The sequence below is a fragment of the Hippocampus zosterae genome, chromosome 7, assembly GCF_025434085.1.
Source record: "Hippocampus zosterae strain Florida chromosome 7, ASM2543408v3, whole genome shotgun sequence".
Taxonomy (NCBI): Eukaryota; Metazoa; Chordata; class Actinopteri; order Syngnathiformes; family Syngnathidae; genus Hippocampus; species Hippocampus zosterae.
In genome coordinates this window covers 17674080-17695107 of record NC_067457.1, presented here as the reverse complement: position 1 = coordinate 17695107, position 21028 = coordinate 17674080, and the positions used below count along the sequence as shown (strand labels likewise).

Below are 21028 nucleotides of genomic sequence, written 5' to 3'. Positions count from 1 at the left end.
GAATAGTAGTGAAAGCATCCATGAAAGCAACGTTTGTGCCAACGGCACTGGGAAGTCACACTTGGAAGCAAATTGTTTCAACCTTTATTAAACAGCTTGCAAGATAAATATTACAAAGTTATTTCCTCCAAAATTAGCTTATTTTTTCGATCGATGCATAATTGTCAATCAACTGGCAGTATTCAAACAGCATTATTTTTCGTTGACTTTTTTTCTTGAAGACCATTAAATATCAAGTATGTGCAAAAGGTCAGGATTGATGTAAGCAAACAAACACCCCCCCCCCGCCCGCCCCCCTAAAATAAAAAAGGGACGTAGATTAACCTCCGCTTCCTCTCATCGTTTGCGTCTCGCCTCCCCAGAACGTTTTACAGCACGACAAAAGATGAAGATACAAATACTGTACTTGGAAGTGAATTCAAATGGACTTTGCAGGGCAAATGTTTGCAACCGCGAGCGATGGCAATGCCGCGGAAAGCGAATGTGCCTTTGCCAGCGTGGTCGCAGCGACCGCTTCCGGGCCAAGTCCAATCGAGCGGCCTCCGGGCATGCTCGGCTCTCGCGCAAACTTCTCTTGGCCGCCAAACGCCGTTTCTTACATCCGCAAAGCGCTTGGGTCAAAAATAAGCCCATTTTTTTTTGTGGTGGGGGGAGGGGGGGGTGGACTCGACTGTTCACTCGAAAATCCGAAAAATAGAACCCGACTTTATGGGTTAAAGCGCCCCAAAAGCGAGGTTAAAAACGTTGCATCGACCCAACTGTGATGTGTTTTTTTTTTCCCAGCTTCAGCAAAAGTATTTGAAGCCAGCGGGGGCTGCTTTGGTACATTTCCGACAAAACAAATCTTGACGCCTTTTTTTTCTGAGGAAATGGCTGTTTTGTGCGCGTGGGGGCTTTTTTTTTTTTAAAATCCGAAAGGCAACAACAGATCTCTGTCCTCAATTCCCGATGGCGACAAACGCTTCCCCGAAGCCGCGTGACTCGGCATGCGTCTTTTTCGACAGCAAACCGGCGGAGAGAAGGCGTCCCGGGAAAACGGGAGCCCACTTAAGCGCTCTTGGCGCCACGTTTTGCCAGCATGTGCAGCTCACCGAGCAGTTGGCCCGATTGCGCGAGCAGAGAGCAATCGGGCCAATCGCGAGCAGTTTCGGATGAAACAAACGTCTTCGGATTATCGTCTTGCTACCCGAAGAAGGAAACAAAACACCCGCGTAAAAACGGTGTGCGCTTTCCTGTTAAGCGGAGTTAAAAACAAACCAAAAAATTTAAAAAAACAAACAAACATAATTCAATGCATCCGGGGAGTTTGTTTTAAGAAGCAGAGGGAAAAATAGCGAGGAAAAAAAAATCCCCAACATTTTGCACATTTGTTACACAATAATACACAGTGGTCACAAAACGAAATGACAAGCTTCACAATATTCATGGCTTTTTGTTTGCTTTTCTACACAATATACAACCATTTAATTTTTTTTTCAGTACAAGGGAGGAAAATGTTTCTGTACAATAAGTCATTATTACTTGAAACCTAGCAAATATCGTGTCATTTATCTCATAGTCGATACATTTGTCTTTTTTTTATCAACGGCAATACAAATGAAAGATAACTCAGAAGAAGAATTCAGTCGGCAGAAATAATGAAGACTTTTCTGGGGGAGCAGGGGGGGGGCATTCCAAGTAATCTGGAGCCAAATGACAAAGGGGTGGAAGCAAACGGAGAAATCGCGAGAGAGACACGAGTTTTTTTTGGGGGGGGGGGAGTTTTTTTTTTTAAAGATTGGCAGCAAAAAAAAAAAAAAAGATGCATGACATTAATTTTAAAAGCAAAAGGCTGGTGGTATTAAAAAAAATCATGAACATCTAAGCGGAAAACTGCTTGGGTAAAAGGAAATGTGATTTGTTTTCGTTGACGACATGAAAATGGACCTGGTCCAAATGTAAACTTTAGTGTACATCTTTTTCTTTTAGGTAGTTTCAGAGCCTTGGCCAAAGACTTTTTGCTCTCACTCGACTGTTGTGACCCAGTCACGGTCTGGATTGTTCAAGCGTCATCTTCTTCGTCATCTTCCTCACCCGCATTCCAATCTCGCCCCCCCCCCACCACACCCCCCAAATAATACAAATGCACAAAAGAGGGTGACATTAAAGTTGATGAATGGTTGTTAGCTTAGCTTAGCTTCGGCCGCTAGTTTTCACCAGCACACGGGTCACGTGCTCGTTACAAACGAAATGTGCCGTGGCTTGTCGTCTTCCAATTTAGCTTGAAGGAGGAAAAAAGAAAAAAAAAGCTATTGCCGACTATTGAGTGAGCGGAAACGACGAGCGGCTACGAGTTGCTTGCTCAAACCAAGCGGCTCGCAAGGCTGCTGACATTTGTTCTTGGGAACCATAATTGGAAAGTGTCGTTTGCCTATTTCGCTCGGCACTCGGCTGCGATTTGCTGGTTCAAAATCCAAGGTGGCCACGTGACTTTGGAGCAAAACTAAGTGCTGCAGGTTGCGTTCTTTGAAAAAAAAACAAAAAAAACAATCATTTGGTTCCCTTTGAAAGTTTGACCTTTGACCTCGCCTACAACAACTGAGCGGCAAAGTCACAGGAAAGGCAGCTCGGCGACGGCGGAGCGCTGTCGCCACGCCCCTAAACCACTGGGCGTGGTGACCTCATCAGCCAGCCTTACTCAACCCCAAGTTTGGACTCGGACGGAGAACGTTTGGGTGCGTGTTGCGATGCTCGGCCCTACGTGGCGTCCTCGCAGGCCGACTCCAACGCAGCGCCAGCCGCTCGAGCTCCAAGCTTTCCCGGAGCAACACCGCCAAACAAGTCAGCCGTAAAACTCTCAAAGCCGGCTTCCGGACCGTAAGAAAATCTTAATTGTAACATTCGTTTCCATTTTTTATTTTTTTTTCTTCGTTTTATAAAAACAAACAAACAAACAAATAAAACAAAAAAAAACCTTTTTTTTTTTCCAATTGGAAATATGCAAAGTGCTCCTCTGGAGTGAGGCAACTTGTGCGCACGACATGCACACAATAATGATTGATCCGTGTCTCTCCCGCAAAAGATATAATCCACATCCTTTGTTTCCTCCCTCTGAAGCAAGCTATCTATACATAATCCATACAGAGATAGAGAGACAGATATAGATTTTTTTTTCCATCTTTAACTTGGTTGATTATTATCGTCTCCCGAAGGCAAATACCTCTCAGGTCTGCCAACGTTTCAAGAGGAGACGCCGCATCAAAAAAAATAAAAATAAAAAAATAAAAAAAGGAGGGGGGGGGCAGGTCTGGGACTGATGGGGGCCGAAGCATCGGAAAATAGAATCCCAAAGCTTAACGAAAATCCAGAATTCAAGGTTTGTAAGTTGGGGTGCAGAGAAAATGTGCTTCCACCTTCAAGAGTGGCGTCCTTGTTCACGTCCAAAGACCACGTGATGCCGAAGACCAGCTGGGGAGGATTCAAGTCGATGCATAATCAAAAGGCGCTGGAAGCGGGGGGGGGGGGGGGGGGTAATCAAATCCGCTGCGGCCGACCTCCTTCCGGACGCGGCCTGCGTTGAGGGGGCGGAGTCACGGAACCCTCTCTCTCTCTCTCCTGAAGCGTCCGCAATCCCGAGGAGGGGGGGGGGGGCGGCCGCCCACCCGGGAAGGGAGCAAAGCAGCGTCGCTTGACCGGCGCGACGGCCAAAAGGGAAAAGGCCTCGAGCGCCGAGGGATTGGCTTTTCCATCCGCCGGCCGCTCCGGCTTTTTCTTTTGAAGACCAAAACCGAACGGCGGCGAACTCCGCATTCCCCGTCCCGAGCGGTCGCTCGCCATTTTGAAAGTGAAAGCATTTGCTCCCGAGCTCAACGCTCGCATAGTCACCAGAACGCACCCTGGTGATCGTCTGTTACGAGCAACGCTTTATAGAGGAGAGGAGCCACCCCCCCCTCCCCAATGAAAAAGTCAAACGTGACCCTCCGATGATTTCATCGTCACTTCCTTCGATGAAGGGATGGTGGCGAAGAAACATAAAAAAAAAAAAAGGATAAGAAGTCATTGTAACCGAGTCCCCCCCCCCCCCCCCCCAAAGCCCGGGACTTGCATTTCAAGGGGAATGGGAAGCATGTTCCTTCCATTTGAGACGGGTTCACATTTTGTTGTCTTGGCGCGAGCTCTGAATGGGTCAGTTGAAGGTAGGCACAAGGACAGGCACTGCATGCGATGATGGGGGCGGGGGCAAAGAGGGGGCGTGGGGGGGGGGACACATTGGCTGATGGCGGAGTGCTTGGGTGTGGCGTCGTACGACGGGGGGGCCTGGGCGTCTGCGGACGGACGGGCGCCTGGCCGCTCATTTCTGTCCGCTGATGGACTGCGATATGGATCGGGGGGGGATCATGTCCAACAGGTACTCTCGCTGCCGGTCGGCGAGGCTGGAGCTCTTGTGGGCGCCCACCGCCGCCGGGTTCAGGTAGGCGATGTTTAACCCTGCGGCGAGGAGGCGGACAAACGGACAAAGAGAATTTTTTTTTTTTAAATCACGAAATAAGAAAAGAAGCGAAAACTACAACGAGAAGGTACCTGGGATGTTGTAAATCTGCCGACGGCTGTCGTGCTGCAGTCTGCCGCCGCCGCCGTTGCCGCCGCCGCAGTGCTTGGCGCCGCCCATGCCCATGAGGCTGCTGGCCACCGACAGCTGAGAGGCCTGGGCAAAGTTAGACAGGACACCCCGCGCCGAATTGGACAGCCCTCTCTGCAGAGAAGCCTGGGGTTGAGGCGCCTGAGTGGGGAAACAAGCGGGGGGGGGGGGGGGGGGGGGGCACGCCAAACCGGCCGGCTCAGTTCAAAGGGCTCAAAAGGACCAACTGTCTCGAGTCTCGACGTGACCGGCGAGCCGTGTTGCGACACAACACGACCCCCCCCCCCCCACCCCCACCCCCAGGTGAGCTCGAAGCGGACCAAACCCGATGACGACACTGGAAATTGAACTGAATTGAATACAACTTTATTGTCAAATGACAGCCAAACGAGCGCGATCAGAAGCTGAAGTGGCTCTAGTGCGTAGCGACAAGAGGACTGCCCCCCCCTGCCCCCACTTTGTGGCCCCGGGCTTTTACCGTGACAAACACCAGCGGAAAAAGAGCACTCCAACTCGCTCGATTGAGTTGGAGGCGGATTCGAGCGCCCGCCCCCGCGTCCTGAGAGTTACGCCGACTGTCAGCCGACTGACACCAGACTCAACTCGCTCAGGTGAGTGCAAACCGGAGTAAACCGGCCCGCTGCACTGCCGCGTCACACGCTTTGACGAGCAAAGCTTGTTCTGCGCCTTCGCTCGCACGCCCAACTGACACAGATGACAAAATGAACGTTTTTGCCTTGAAAGGGGGAAGTTGTGGTGCAAAATTGCTTCATGAAGGAGTCCCGAGGAGCTCAACGACACTCGCATATTCTGATCCCGTCCGGAGGAAATCAAGACCTGGAAGTTAGCCAGTTTCTTGGATTTCAATGAAAATGAAATGAAAAGGAGATCGAGGCGACGGCGTTTGGTCCCGGCAGCCCTTGGCTACCCCCCCCCACCCCCCCCGGGCTCCTTCTCTTGGGCCAACGTTCTCCAATGTGGGACTCTGAAACCGGATGGACCCTCATTCAAAACTGGGCTGGCAAATCGGTGCCACCGTCAAATTCGGCTTCTTTCATCTCAGGTGGCGGGCTCAAGTCAAGCACTTTTGTCATTTGTTGGCATGGCCTGGTCCCAACGTACCTCCCTGAGCCCCCCCCCCCCGCAGACCCGACCCCCGGTGTCTCGGGTCTGCGGACCGGAACACGACGAAAGCCTGCGCGTGGGTATTCGGAGGCCGCGTACCTGGCGCAGAGCGTGGTGTCGGATCAGCGAGTCAGTCTTGGAGGCGTTGGGGCCGCTGGGGGCGGAGCCAGGCGAAAGGGCCGCCTGCTGCAGCCTCTGTTCGATCTCCTGAAATTGAAGCGGACATGTTTTTTTTTTTTAATTGGCCACGCCCAGACCGGCGGCTCAAACGAGTCACAGTTCCGCCGAAGCGCCAAACTGTTCTATTCGTTTTATCGCGACGCGCTACGTCGGCGTAACCCCCCCCAGAGTCTTGCGCAACCGCTCGGATGCTGACCTGCTCCTGTTGTAGAGCCTTGACGAAAGCGTTCTTCAGCCTGTTGGTGTGCTCCGCCTTGAGAGCCTTTTTCTGATTGGACATCATGCACTGCTCGCACAGGATGCGCCCGCTCTTCTCCTGCTTCCAGTGGGGGGTGAAATCCGTTCTGCATTGGGCACAGAAGAAGGGCTCCGTGCGGGAGAGCGTGCCCCGCAGTTTTCCTGCCGAGCAAAGTGGAGAGGAGGGTACAAAAAGGCCCGCTTGAGGACTGGCTCCCGATACCCGTCCAATCCCGTCGCTTCGCTTCTAACGATAATAAATGGAACGAGAGCACCGCCTGTGGCGCCCCGAGGAATTGCCCGGCGGATGAGAATTGACGCTTACCCTGACTGTCGAGCACGCTCTGCACGACCTCCTCCAGGCCCACCATGTAGATGAACTCGCTGTTGGCGGCCGACGGCAGGAAGTGGAGGAGCGGGGCGGGGGGCTTGGGCGGGGGGATCTCCAGCAGCGTTTTCTCCAGCTGCTTCCTCAGGGCCAGCTTGGCAGCGGCCTGGCTGCTGGCCTGGTCGGCGATGGAATTCACCCCTCCGCTGGCAGAGGCGGACAGATTGGACGGGCTGACGGCCGAGGCTGCGCCCAGGCCGCCCGCCATCCCGCCTCCTCCTCCGCCTCCTCCGCCGCCGCCGCCGCCTGCCCCAGCCGCCGCCGCCGCCGCAGCTTGCATGTGGGCAAGGTTCATGTACATGGCGCTGGAGCCTGATCGCTGCGATGCTGCCACCTGCTGGCTGGCCTGTGCAAAAACACAAACATTGACCTCAGTGCTTTTTCCAATCTGTACTTGCACTTCAGTACGTAGCGCGAGTACTTGTGACACATCTGCATGCGAATCAGAAAACGATTAGCGGAATACAATGGCTGGATAATTGCACTCATTTACCGCGCACCCAACCAAAGAAAAGTTTTGCTTTGACAGTGTCGAAAGTGACAATTGACTCAAATGGAGCCCGATTGCCGGGTTCGTTCCTTACTGGGACTACGCTTGAAGAGACGTCGCTTTTGTTTTCCGCGTTTGCGTTACCTGCTGGTAGCTTACGGCGTTGCCCATGCTGGAGCGACCCATCCCAGGTTTGGAGAGCCGCTGTCCTTGCAATGTGGCGGGATTGGGCGCAATCACCCGCTGGGACATGAGCATGGGTGGCAGGCTGGCGTTGGCTCCTGACCTGATGACTGTGTGACCCTGCGGAAGGAGAGGGAGAAAAAAAAGTGTGGGGAGGGGGCGGGGGGGTTAATCCAAGTGAATCAAGTGCTCATAAAATCAAAGCAGTGATTAGTTCATATTTGGACTTTTCACTGGAGTCCAAATATTTGAATCTTCGTCACGAGATGGCCTTTCACTCATTTAAATCTATCCAGGTCAAGGGTCAAATTTCTGCCCCGACAAACATTTGCGGGGCATTTCGGTTGGGAAACGCTAACCTGTGCCGTCCGCAGATTCTGCGGCTCTGGGTTGTGCACGCCCGACCGGACCGGAAGCTTCCCCAGTCCAGAGGAGCTGTGCATGGAGGGCGGCTGCCCGGAAGAGGCGGCATTCTGGACCACCGATACCTGCAAGCAGACGTTGTCATGATGTTGAAACCTCTTCAGTCGCATTCAATCAGTCAATCAATTGGGGGAGAGGGGTAGGGTTGGGGGAGAGAGAGAGAGAGAGAGAGAGAGAAACAACCATTTACACCGTTCAGATATAAAAAAAGCTTCCGATTGCCCGGGGATTTGGCGACATCTTGTGGCGTGATAGAAAGAGCACCAGAAGAAGAGAATATAAGCTTTTTTTTCAGTGACTCGCCAAACACTACGCATTCAAAAGCCAATCGGCTAATTTGGGAAGAGGATTGTATTTTTCTGGATTCTGAGCCCCGCCCCCCCCCAAAAGCGACTGACCTTCTGCACCACGTTCTCCTTCTGCATTTGACTCTGTCGGAGCTTCTTGAGCAGCACCAGGCGAGCCTCCTCCAAACGCAGCTCCTCGCGCAGAGCTTTGATCATCTGCTGCCTTTCCTCTCCGGTCTTGCCCTGCAACCCGCGCACACCACATGTCCATCATTTGGTACGGTGGACACAAAGCGCTCGTGTCTTTTCCCCAAAACCGCGCCCGATTTACGACGTCGAGCGCCATGCGGACCATCGACGGATGCAGCGGCAGAATACCTTGAACATGTCCAGGTTGGCATGGTTCCGGCGCTCTTCGGGGCGAGGTGTCGCTCGGGGACTGGATGCCTCGTTGTCCGACAGGATGATGACGTCCGGGGATGGGGTTCGTCTCTCGCGGTCTGCCTCACTGAATGACGGGGGAATCCAAAGACAAAGTGACGAGTGACATTCGAGGAAAACTTTGCTTTATCGCTTGACGGCCGAGTGCTTTTTATGGAATCATTTTTCTTATTTCTTGCTGATAGAGCGCTGTGCTGCGACTGTTTAAAAATAAAAATAAAAATCAAAGAGAGGGAGAGCTTTGCCGTCCATTCCAACGAGAAGCTCACCATCTGCGTCCGGCGCTCATGTCCACCGGCTCGTCCAGGACGTTCTCCTTGCCGTTCTTACTGGGGCCGCCGTGCCCCCCGAGTCTCAGAGTCCCATTCAGCTTCTCCTCATAGGCGGCGCCCATGAGGCTTTGATGGTGGAGCGCGCTGGCGCTGGCGCCGGGGCCGGGACCGGGGCCCTTGCCGTCGCCGCCCAGGGGCCCGGCGACGTCCAGGGCGGCCAGATCTTTGCGTTTGAGCAGCGCCAACATCTTGAGGCGCTCCATGGCCTCGTGGCCCTCCATTTTCAGGCGCTTGGCCAAGGCCTCCTCGCGCTCGTTGGGCGACTCCAGGCCTCGCTTCAACAAGTTCAACCTTAGCGCCTCCTCGGACATCTGCTCCATCCTGGAGGAAAAAAAGACGCAAGGGGAATGTTGGAAAAGGACGTCGAGCGGCGGCCGCCGAAACACCGACGTGGGCGACGTTCCCCTGGCGCAGGCTGTCATTAGCCGCCTGTTTGAACAGCGGAGAGATGACTCATTTTTGTCAACGGCCGACTCGGGGAAAACGAGCGCCAAACCGTGACTGACGTGTAGCGTTCTATTTGCAATATTGAAGAAAAAAAAAAAAGAAAATCAGGGCAACGGAGATCGTTCAGACAGAAGTGGCTTAAATAGAGCTAAATGCTAATAATAACCGGGAACTCTCAACTCGACGGCGATGAATATCGGGATTTCCGCGGCGAGGGAAAACACCCTTCCATGTGCACAAAACACGGCGCGGCGGCCGGCGCGATCCCGCATCGGTCGATTTAAGAAGGCCTCAAATCATACCGGAAACAAGTTCAATCCAGGCCAATGCGAGAACTCAAACAAAAAAACTAAAAAATTGGGACTGACCCCCGACATTTAGCAAGCCCCAAAGCCAAAATGTCGCCTCCGTCATGAAAGGAGGAGCTTTGATTGACGGCGCACGTTCCTTCCACGTGCGACGGCTCTTGTCGGTTCCTCCTTCGCACATCAGCCTGATCCCCTAAAACACGACGGGGGTTTGTGTGAGGGGGAGGGGTGATGACACAACAAAGCCTTCCCTGTTACTACTTTGTCACTAATGAATTTGTGATGCAGCGACGGGAGCCGAGTGGTCGCCTCCATTTGCTTGCGAGAGAAACACACGAGGGAGGGGGTGGGGGGGGGCAGTGAAAACGGTGCCACAGAGCCAATCAGGGGCGACCTTGCGGCGCACGTCAGGAGCTGGCACCGCCATCCCCCCCCCGGCGCCCATCGCCACCGACTGCCTTTACATAATATCATGACTGTTTCGGTCAGCTGCTACACGAGCCGGGACTCCACCCGCCCCCGTTTGTGCTCGGCCCCGCCCAATCCCATCTCATAAATCCCTCCCACCGCCATCCTCTCACCCCACCCCTCTTGGCTTTGGGCATCGTGCCAGGCCCAGCGCAATAAAGAAACAGGAGAGAAAAGTGAGGAGGAAAAATAGGAGGGGGAGGGGGGAGCGGGGGGGGGGGTCGTAGACATGGCGCCACTTTTCATCTTTTCATAAATCACAGGTCCAGGGGTGGCACGGGGAGACTTCTCCATCTTGAAAATGGAGTCCGTCCCTGCGAGAAGGTCACGGTGGTCAAAGGCAAAGAGAAACGACGCGGCGAGACTCCAGACATCATCGGCGCAGCGCCGCCGTTTGGGGAGCCCTCCTTGCGCTCCAGCTGCAGAGTACCACAAAGAAAGCCCCCCCCCCTCCGCTCCCCTCCCCCAATTCCTCAAACCGCTCGTCTTTTCCGCTGCCTGGCTTCGACTGTAAAAATAAACACGTGCTTACTTAGGGGGGCCCCCCTGACGTGGAGCTGGGAGGGGGGGGGGGCGGGGGGGGGGGCTCGGGGGCTTCGGTCGCTCGCGTCGCGCGGGCCCGAGCGGAAGCAAGCGGTTGAGTGCGTGTCGACATGCGCACGCGTGCATGCGTGACACACACCGTTGTGGGAGAGGGAGAGGGAGGGGGGAGGGGAGAGGGGGGGTTCTTACAAATCATCAGAAAAGAGCCGTGGAGCCGCTTTCTTTTCCCCCCTGCGTTGTCCTCGCCTGGCTTTGCGCGTGCGCGCGCCGGGGGAGGAGACAAGGAGGGCAGAATCTTAATCCGACCCCCCCCCCATCCCCCCATCCCGAATGCCATCTTGCACAACGTGTGAACCGAGGGCCCTTCCTCGGACCTTCCTGTACACAAATGGCAACGGTGGCCCCCACCGTTCCTCCGCACCTCGGAAGGCGCGCCAGGCCCGATTGGGAATCGGGCCATTTGCGGCGACGATGTGGAATCCGCTGCTCATTTCACGCACGCGCTCTGCATCGGGACAAATTTATTTGGCTGACGCAACTGCGATGCTCCCGGTAGGCCCTCCGCCTCGCCGCCAACTCCATCGCCGCTTTATCCTACGCCATCGGCGGGGGGGCGCTTTGCTGCGCTTTTTATACGGCCCGCTTCATCCGCTTCTCATTTAGGAGGCCGCACGTATCCGACTCCACTCACCAAAGATAAAAACTTTCAAGCGGAACTCCCGATCCGGCATCCCGACCATTTTTGACCATCGTGAACGTTGTCCTCTCACGTCATCGACCCCCCCTGCCCCCTCCGCGGCCAACAACCGTTCTTTGGCCAACGCAAAGATAAAACTTTGCATTACGATCCCGAGCTGTTGTGAGAAAGACATTGCAACACAACTCTGCTCGATTAAAAATTAGCGACACAAAGAAAAAAAAAAGGGGGGGGACAACAACGTTCCTTCATGTTTCCTTCATATATTGGAGAAGAGTTCCGATGATGACGGTTGCATCATCAAGGCCTCTTCTCACAAACTCTTTGCTAAAGAGCCACGAAGTGCACTCGCAACTGCTGCAAGGTGAAAAAGTGCACAGCCCCCCCCCCAAAAAAAAAAATCAAATAAAGAGTCAATCAAGTCACCGCGCACGCGAGCACGGCGGCGTCCGACTTGAAAAGCGAGCGACCGTGGCCGCCGGCCAGAAATCGCGAGCCAAGAGCCAAACGTTTGACGGCGCCGGCACGCACAAGATGGCCGCCGCGGTAAAATCCAATCCAAGATGCTCCGCTGAAGTCGGCGTCGCATCGGCGCGGGCGGAAGCCACATTCTGCGCTCTGCCCGCCGGCATGTAGGTCACGTTGGAGCGCGGCGGCGCAGAGCTTTCCGTGGCGCTTGGGTCACGTCGGGTGAGCCGCAAAATGGTGTGCACATGCTCAACAACGTCTTATTCTGTGCAAACAATTTGCGCATTGAAGGGGGAAAAAAGAACCCATCATCAGAACATCAGATGTACGACTTAAGACGATGTGTCTCGGTGTGGGGGCTTTTCTTTTTTTTTTTGTCTGATCCCGAGGCACACACAATAAAGGCATTCTGAGGTGACGGTCGAAACAACCCGAGTCACCATTGCGTCGGAAGGAGTTAGTTCAAAGTGGGGGCTTGTTGATTTTCCGTCTTTTAGTCAATCGTCGCGCTCAAGATGGAACGCCGGCGTCCATGTCCACCAACGAGGAGATGAGAAGGCCGCGTAGAGTCCCAAACGGTGTTTCGCCGGGGAGGATTTCCAAAGGATTCTCGCACAATCGATGACATGAGAGAGGGCCCGCTGGCCACCCCCAAAAACTCGGAGCAACCCTCCATCTCACAAAGTGGAGGGATTTCCGTGACAAAGCCTTGAGAGGGGGGGCCGGCGTGCCGGACGCTTGCTGGCACGTGCGATAGTGGCCACCCTCCACGTGTGTCCGAGTCTCTCGTGACGGGTTATCGTGAGGGTTCGCCTCGTCTAACGAGGAGTCCTCAGAGCAACTCAAAGTCAATCAGACTTGAGTTGCTCTGTTTGACAATCCAGCCCGCCGGTCGAGGGTCCGGAAAAGCGTCTCTCCGGCGGCAAATACCTGGACCATCCGGGCTGCGTCCGACTAGTCCTTGACACTAATGAGGCCGATCGCAACGGCGGCCATAGCAACAAGGGGGGCTGCGACGGACTTGGCGCGACGCAGCTCGGAGTCGACGATATCGGGATGCGGATTTGGGAGCCAATGAGTGCTGAGAAGTGTTTTGCCGTTGCCCAAAGCCGTCAGAGACTTGGCGCCATACCTCAGCACAACCGCCGCGAGATAATTACCTCCGCCTTCACCTGCCATCCGTGGATATACAGAATGCAAAGCGCATGCATGCACACACACACACACACACACACCTTCCACCTACTGCTCAGACACAACGATGCTCTTTATTTAACTAGACAACAGCTCATTGTGGGCGTTGCTATGACAACGAGTCGTCTATTTTTAAGCGGTGCCACTAATCAATTCCTGCTCTGCTGTCGCCTGAGGGGTGGGGGCGTGCATGCATGTGAGGGTGATGATGGGGGGGGGGCGAAAGGAGGGGAGGGAAGGAGGAGGGGTGATGGTGAAGTTGGAGACAAAGAGCAGAGGAAGTGAAAGAAGGCGAGCGTCTGGGATTTATCTCATAGCGACACACGGCAGAGGTTCTTCATACCGCGTCGCAATCCGACGCGGCTAAAATCGTTCAGTCGACGAATCAATTAGTTGCAGCCGCTAATCTGATGGCCATTTCGATGGCGCTCTCGCCATTCGGACGCTTCCAGTCAAATGCGTTTTGATCTCGCCGGGCTAATTTGCCGCGTCTCCCTCTTTTGTCGTTCGGCGTCGACTCAAAAAACGGATCGAGTGACAAAACGGCGAGCCGCTTGAATTATTCATTCGCTGCGGACCCAAAAGAAAGCGCCACGCCAAGCTCGGTTTATGCGGTTAAATAGCGGCTCTTATTTTGAAATCGGGCTCCACGGCCCGCACGGGCCTACGCCCGAGTCCCCCGCACGCCGTCCCGGGTGTGCGGGAGCATGTCGGCCCCCCTCGTCCCCGTCTCAGCGCCTCCTTAATCCTTCTTTTGAATGTAGTGGGGGGGCTTCCATGCTGCCGCACACATGGGACACATTGCTTCAGCAGCGGCGGTATTTGCAGCGCAGCCTTGACCGGGTCGGGGGCGCCCGATTCTGAAGCTTTCCCCCCCACCCGACACCTCACCGGGAAGTATTGATGAAGGCTTCAAAACAAAGAAAGCTTCAACCCGATGATCAGTTTTACTCTGTCGTGGCAATGCGGCGCCTACCGGGAAGTGTTTCTAATATTTTGCCCATCACACGGAGATAAATCGGGTGTCCTGAATACTGCCGTCGAGGCGCCCTTGAGCAAGGCAAAGTCGAACCCTAGTCATCCATTTCCGATTTGTACCAAAAAGGTGAAAACAGCAAATGGGGCCATGCCACAGAAGCAGCTTCTCCATCTTTGGCTAGCGCACGACCAGCAATGACAGCTCAACGGCCGTTGTTGGGTCTGGGTCCGATTCCAAATCAAATCGAAGCGAGACATCACCACGAGTCAGACCCCCCCCAAAAAAGTGACAATGGAGCCAGCGCAATCCAAAAATAGTCTGCTAAGGAGCACCGGCGTTCCTAGGAATTGATTATGCAACTCAGCGCGTCGCTTTCTGCGCTCCGTATCGTTTACAACATTGAAGTGGAAACAAAGAAAAACACAACAGGGCCAAAGTCAGTCAACGTGTGGAGCCAAAGCCTCCATTGCCCCCCCCCCCCGAGCCACATCGGCAAGACTCGCGCTACCTTTGACGAATCTAACCTCCGCGAACAACAGCCAAAGAGTACGCATGGTCATCGTCAGACGAGAGAGGTATGTGCGGCCACAGTATTGTGTTGCTTTAAGGGCGGAGGGCGAGGGGGAAGGTACACGTCATGCCATTTTTTTTTGGGGGGGGGGGGGCAATTTATTTGTTTTTGCCTAGAGACAGACAGCGCAGTCAAAACGCACTGAACCAGTTGAAGCCGGTTTGCAACCTCAGGGTATGGAATCATCTCTTAATACGTAGCTGTTAGTGGTCAGGTCGTCACACGGAGAAGGGGGGGGGGGGGGGGGGGCAGAGGGGGAGGAGCGGCGGCCCTGTGTTTTCAGAGCAGAAAGAGGGGAAAATCTCTTCCTTGAAGAGCTGGCATCTTGACAGAGGAGGGAGAGCAGAACTTCAGACCGCAGGGTGGGGCATTCACTGTTTCGCCAGCCAAATGAGAGGGGGAGGGGGGGAAGAAAAAAAAAAAAAGGAAGCGGCGGGAACATGAGACATTTAGTCAGAGCGAGGCACTCTGAGGTAGCGGGGATATCTGAAAATAGGGCCCAACGCGGTGGCCGACAGGACTCTCCATATCCCGCAGAGAGAGAGAAAGATGTCCCGATGCCTCTCTCGCGCACTTCCGATAGTCGCTGCTCTCGCGTGTTGACAAGTTGGCCACAGGTTCACATTTCTGTGGATTGGCCAGCAAAAAATAGCAACCAGACAATGGGCGGATTAACCGCGGGACACGCCGGAGCTTCGGGAGCGCACGTTAAAAGGGAGGCGAGAAAAAGTGACTTTTCGTCCCTAAGGACGAGTCCATCGAGGAAAAGTCTACACCCCCCCCCCTGCGAGGATGCCGAATTTTGGGGATGGCAAAAAAAAAAAAAAGAAGAAGAAGCCGAGTTCAATCATTTCAAAACTTTTGCAAGAAGCGACATTGATCCGTTTCCACTTGGGAGCGGCACAACGCAAAGCTGTACGTGATTGAAACATTATTTTTCATATCGTCTCAAAAACATACGAGCGGCGGCAAAATCAGGCATAGCGAGGAAGGCGTGCGCCCATTTCGATGACAAAAGCGCTGCGCCCGACGCGCAATTTTTTTTTTTTTTAAAAAGGCCAAACTGGACCAGGAGTCCCCTCAGATAACCTCGATCTTCTGAAAATGAGTATTTGGAGGGCAAATGTTTCTACCCCGCTGCCCCCCCCCCTTCCCCCAAAATAGACTTGAAAGGTCGTGGAAAGATTTTGTCAAGTTGAAAATGATCCACGTTTGCAACTCCGGGCTTGGCCAATTTGGATCAGAGCGCATCAGTTTTGTCGTTTTGGGTCGAGGCTAAAACATCGAGGACAAAGTGGCAATTTGGAAGGAGAATGGCGGCCTCAACACGATTCCCTTCGCAGTTCTGCTGAGTTTCTGAGTCATGCATCTGACATGCGCATTACATAATTTTCTTGCTTTTCGACCTGCGTTTGTGACTCATCAGTTTGGGGGAAAAAAAAAAAAACAAACAAACATCAGCGGTGTTGACTATTCCGTGAGGATGCCAACGCAAATCGAACAATCCTGATGAGATGGAAATCATTTGGAGCAATATGGCGAGTCTTACATTTCAAGACCTGTAAAAACCGACAAGAACACCCCAAAAAAAAACAAAAACCTCGGAGTCACGCCTGTGCCGATGTCTTCCGCTCTGGGGGAGGATTTCATTGATACGAGTTGACCTTGCGCGGTACCTGGCGAAATGCTGCACGGCAACGCCGCAATGATCTGCTCTCTGCTTATTCACCGAGCGGATTAGTCATAGCTCACGTTGCTGCTGCCGCCGCCCGCCCGCTGATCCATTTCAACCAGTACAACTAAAAATTTAAAAAAAGAAGCACTTGTCATTTTGCCACGGTTGGAATGTGCACCGACGGATTGCTGGATTGCTATGCGCTCGTCCGTTGACATCGTAGCAAATGATTAGCGCCCAGGAACGGGGATTGCCCTTTTCCGTTGCTAATGAGGAGCTTGAATGCAGCTTTCGGGTCACTCAACACGGCGTACAGTCGCTTCTGGAATCAAAACACATTGCGATGCAGCATGGGAGGGGGGCACTTGGGGAGGTTCATCAATGCTGAGTGAAAGGTCCTAGCAGTGAGAGAGAGAGGGGGGGGGGGGGGGGGTCCAGGAGGCATACCCATCAGATTCCCCATATCCGTGTCTCCAAATGACCAGCATTCATCTGTCTGAATTGCTCGCCGTTTTCACAAAAGGTGATTTTAGACACGCGGAAAGATTTTCTTACATGTGGTGAAAAGGCTCAAAATAGTAGCAAGGGCGTCAAGAAATTTTAAAAAAAAGGCTATATGCGGTTCTGAAAAGCGGGATCCCTTCCAAACAGACCCGCGATAGCTCTACGGGACGCCCGGGGGACGCCCTCGCGGCCACCGGGACGCTGCCTGAACCAAAGCGATCGAGAGGCAGACAAAAAATGCACCCGATGGTCAGTTTGGCGCATCTTGACATCTTGGCGAGTCAAGTGGCTGATACCAAGGACCCGGATGGCGCCACCTGGCGGTCAGAGGTGACCCCGAGGACAGCCGACCTCACGCATCGACACACAACTTCGACGGAGAACATCGGGTCATTTCATTGCCTGCAGTCGCCACGCCACTGCCCGGACAATTTCCGAAACGCTTTGAAAAATACACGAGCGGGCTGAACAGGGATCCATGAACAAAACGACAACCGAGAAGAATACTTCCATACTGAGCACCAAAATAAAAAAGGGATTGAAAAGGCGCACGCACAGCGTAAGGAAATGAGTAACTTCTGGCTCTTGCCATTTGATTTGTTGACGCTAAAAATGCAGAACAATAGAGCGTCCGCAGCGCTCCAAAAACATGGCGGAAGGTTACGATTTTGTCACCTACAGAGAAGACGAGGACGGAAGTGTGTGTGTGTGTGGGCATAACGCGGCTTGTTCAAATGCGCCGACTGGAAAAACTAATCCAACAAGGATTAGTTTGGGGGAAGAAGGCCAAGGACACCTCAAGATCTTTTGCGCAACCTGAATGATCTCCAAAGGTCAAGTACATTTTGTCTCGCTCGCACAAAAACTCTGCTGTGGTTTATCACTTCTTGACGAGCAAATAGAGCGCAGGGTGACTCATTTCACAATGCTCTTCTATTCCAAACAAAAACGAGCGACCACGCTTGATATTGGGCGAACTCTCATCACGTGATGGAAAATTCACCGGGTTTCCCCCTCAACCCTCGAGCGACAAAGGCAGACTTTGCAACAACGAGAAGCGAGCAACACGTTTGCTCAACTCGACCAGTTCCATTTCGGTGACGGACGCTTCGACCACGCCGCCGATGAAAAAGCATCTGCACCTTCGATCGGCCACCTCGAGATGTTTCCCACGCTTGAAGAAATAAACATGCTCATTACGGCGCTCCGATGCACACAAACGACCGTACAATTAGGAAACTGGGGCATTTGATGCGGTGACATCACGCGGTGTGAAAACACGCGTGATGCGGAGCTCGCAAGTGAAGTCGACATCCTGATTTGGAGAATTATTCCAAATGATGGAGCGATTCTCAAGAGAGGCTGTTTCGGAGAGGAGGAACGCGTGACGAGAAGTCGTCACGCAAGCTAAGCAAAGAAAGAAAGAAAAAAAACTGTCCGGCTCAAGCGTGTCGCGTGAGAGACGGTCAAGCGCGGACTGCGACATTGATGGCGAACGACCGCTGCAGAGAAATGCACGAAGAAATGTGTGCGGTGAGGTCAAATAAATCAATAAAAATCATCCATGATGATTGATCAATTCAACTAGATACATTTCAAAATAGTGAATGGGGTGGGGGGGATGACTTCAACAGCGGGTGGAGCGCTCCAATCGAAAACGGCTGACTTGTTGTCACACTTGTGAAAGTGTCATTTAAAACATGACCCGAGCAGGTTATGATAATGGCGCGAACAGTTTGTCCCTGGAACTGCCCCCCCCCCACACACACACACAATTCCCTCAGGTGTTTTGAAATCGAAATTCACAAAACGGGTGCCAATTTCTTCGACGGTATTGTTGACCAGATCACAAAATTATTTCAATAGTGCAAAAACCAGGCATGCCCCGGTGGGGGGGGGGGGGGGGGGGCAGCTGGGAAAAGGGAAAATCAGACTCCATCATTGAGAATACTCCAGTTCATTCAGTCCCTCCAACAGGCGGAAACCACTCATTCACAATCGAGAGCAAAAGGGAGCGAGCTGCTCAAGTTCTGGTAGCTTCTATTTCTGGACCGCTTCATATTGATAAGGAAGTGACAATCGGTGAAGGCGAGCGGCCGGTCGGAAATGATAGCGGGCTCTTTCGCAAAAACACTGTGACAAAGCAACGCCAATCGCCTCGTCGACGTCGACTCGGGTTTTCTTGGCCAAACTCTTCGCTTTGCGATACAAAGGAACACTGCTGACGCCCCGTGGGCCCAAGCCGGGGGCTCCGTTTTCGCCCGAAAAAAAAAATCAAGTTGCAAAGTTGACCCAAGCGGTCTCGGAGATGGGGAAGGCAGCGACGTGTCCGGCGCGCAGCAGCCGAGGTGAAAGCGAGAAGCCGCGTGCGTTCAAGTGCACAATAATGGGCAGACTACATTTAATATCGATTCCCTTTTGCTCCCTAACGCCACATCGAGCTTAGTTTATCCGCCACTCCGGGAACAAATCGGCCCCTCGGCCCGAATCATTCATCGCTTGGCCTCTTCCGGTGAGAGCTTGGTGACGCTGTCAGGCGCCAGGCAGCCATTTAGGTGCGTATGGACCCAGTTGAGCCTGCGCGTAAATGGCTGATACATTTCGTATTTTTCTTCCCCCCTCCTCACTCCCCCCCTCCCTAATTGCTGAGAGCCATCAGCAGCCGCCGGCCTCCTCCCCAGCGCCTTTAATCCACACACACTTCAAGCTGCTTGGCCTCCATAAAAGCATTCTAACGCCTCATCTCATCCCGCTGCTCTTGAAACGAGCATGAAAAAGTATTCGCGGGCTCCGGCTAACCCCGAGAGACTCGGCATCAAACAATGAAGAGGACTGGAGGCATTCCGTTTCCATCACAAAGCGATCAACATCTCGTTGTAAAACACCGCATTTTGGTTAAAACGCAAGCATCCGCGAGCAAAGTTTAAGGTGATAAAGGAGACATTTGAGTGGACATAAACCATTCGAGACGACGGCCGCCGCACGTCAGTGTCAAGCCGCATCAATTAATGGCATAGCAAAGCATAGCATAGCGTAGCATAGCATAGCAAAAGGAGAGCTGAGCGAAGCAAAGCAGAGCAAAGCCGCTCTATTGTCTATCAGCGTAAGCACCCGGATCACGACCACATAACAACAAGCCCCCTCGCCGCCACACGCCGAATTCCGCCGTTGTCATTTCAAAACGTCTCCCGCTCGGATCCCGGGCCGCGCTCGCCTCCTCGGTCTCACCTGCGTCTCGCTTTCGCCTCGGTGTGCACCGTCTCCGGGTTCGCAGTCCCGACCAGACGCGCTACTGCGTACACTCACCACCAGTCCCCGGCACCGGCAGGCGGCACTGAGCCGATGATTGGGCCTCGCAGACGATCGCCCCCTCCGTCTCTCCCGAGAGACAGTTCATTGGTCGGCGCCGCACGCCCCTCGCGGCCCGGGCAGCCGCCTGACTGGTCGGGCCGACTGCGGTCGAGGGCCGATTGGTTGCCTGGCGCGTGTCGCTGGCGCCTTCCGGATATCTGATTGGCTATCGATTTCCGCGGCGGAGACAGCGAATCCGCTGATTGATCGATAGCAATGTTGTTGTCTGCGTTTGACCCGAAAAGAGCCATGTTCATTTCAAGCGAATGACGGGACGTACTTTTCATTGTCGACATTTTCTGCAATTTCGCTCTCGGAATTGAAACCCGTTGACTTTTGACAGCGAGCTTTATTTGCCGACCTATTCTTTTGATTTATTTTCCCCGAGGAACGTGCGTGCATGCCAATGTCCGAAAAGAAAGGGCATCAGGCTCACGCGGATGCAGGCGCCGTCTCTCGATCCAAATGAATGTCGAGCACCCCCCCCCCCAACAGTGTCACGCACCACTCAGTGGTCGGTACAAGTGCGTGAACAGCAAGTCGACCTGTGACGCGCACCGAGTGGTATCCTTTGCTAAAGTTAGTTCATTTGAATACGAAATGGACGTCGTCGTCCACAAAGCATCAGACTCACCACTTAGCATTGACATTTGCGTCTTCCGAGGGATTATGGTCGCATCCCTTCATTAACGTTAAATTCATCACTATTCCATCCATAAAATACAGCGCGAAGGACCATTTTATTTTACACGCCTCTATCGTTGCCGACAGAACGCACGTGGAAGCTCGACGCCCGTGGACTCCCTGACCTACTTTGCACATCGGAATCGTGAATTATTTCTCATCAACTTATTGGCGGAGTGACGTCACGCCACGGCAGTCTCACGTTGGTCTGTCTCGGCGATCAACGACCTGCGAATACGTGGCCCTCGTGACGGGGGAATTAAATCCGCATTACCTGCCCCGCGGAGGGAAGAAACTTGACTTGCCCTGCAACAAAGGGAACGCCGTTTATATGAGGAGGGCGACCCCGAGCGGACGACAACGACAGTCGCACTCAACTATCGGAGAATTTGAATGGCAATCGACCCTGTAGTTTTGCCCCCCGGCCCCCGCCCC

The 21028-nt window shown here is 53.5% G+C and overlaps 1 protein-coding gene across 1 annotated transcript; it reads right to left on the bottom strand.

The window, feature by feature from the left end:
- Positions 1–61: 61 nt before the first annotated feature.
- On the bottom strand, positions 62–20731 carry gatad2b (GATA zinc finger domain containing 2B). The gene is made up of 11 exons (XM_052072302.1): positions 20544–20731; positions 8642–9025; positions 8310–8439; positions 8043–8174; positions 7581–7709; positions 7183–7341; positions 6486–6894; positions 6120–6322; positions 5843–5950; positions 4561–4759; positions 62–4467 (listed from the first exon to the last, which is right to left on the bottom strand). Exons 1-11 carry the CDS (start codon positions 20729–20731, stop codon positions 4331–4333), a joined length of 2178 nt encoding a protein of 725 aa, XP_051928262.1. The 3' UTR covers positions 62–4330.
- Positions 20732–21028: the final 297 nt, after the last annotated feature.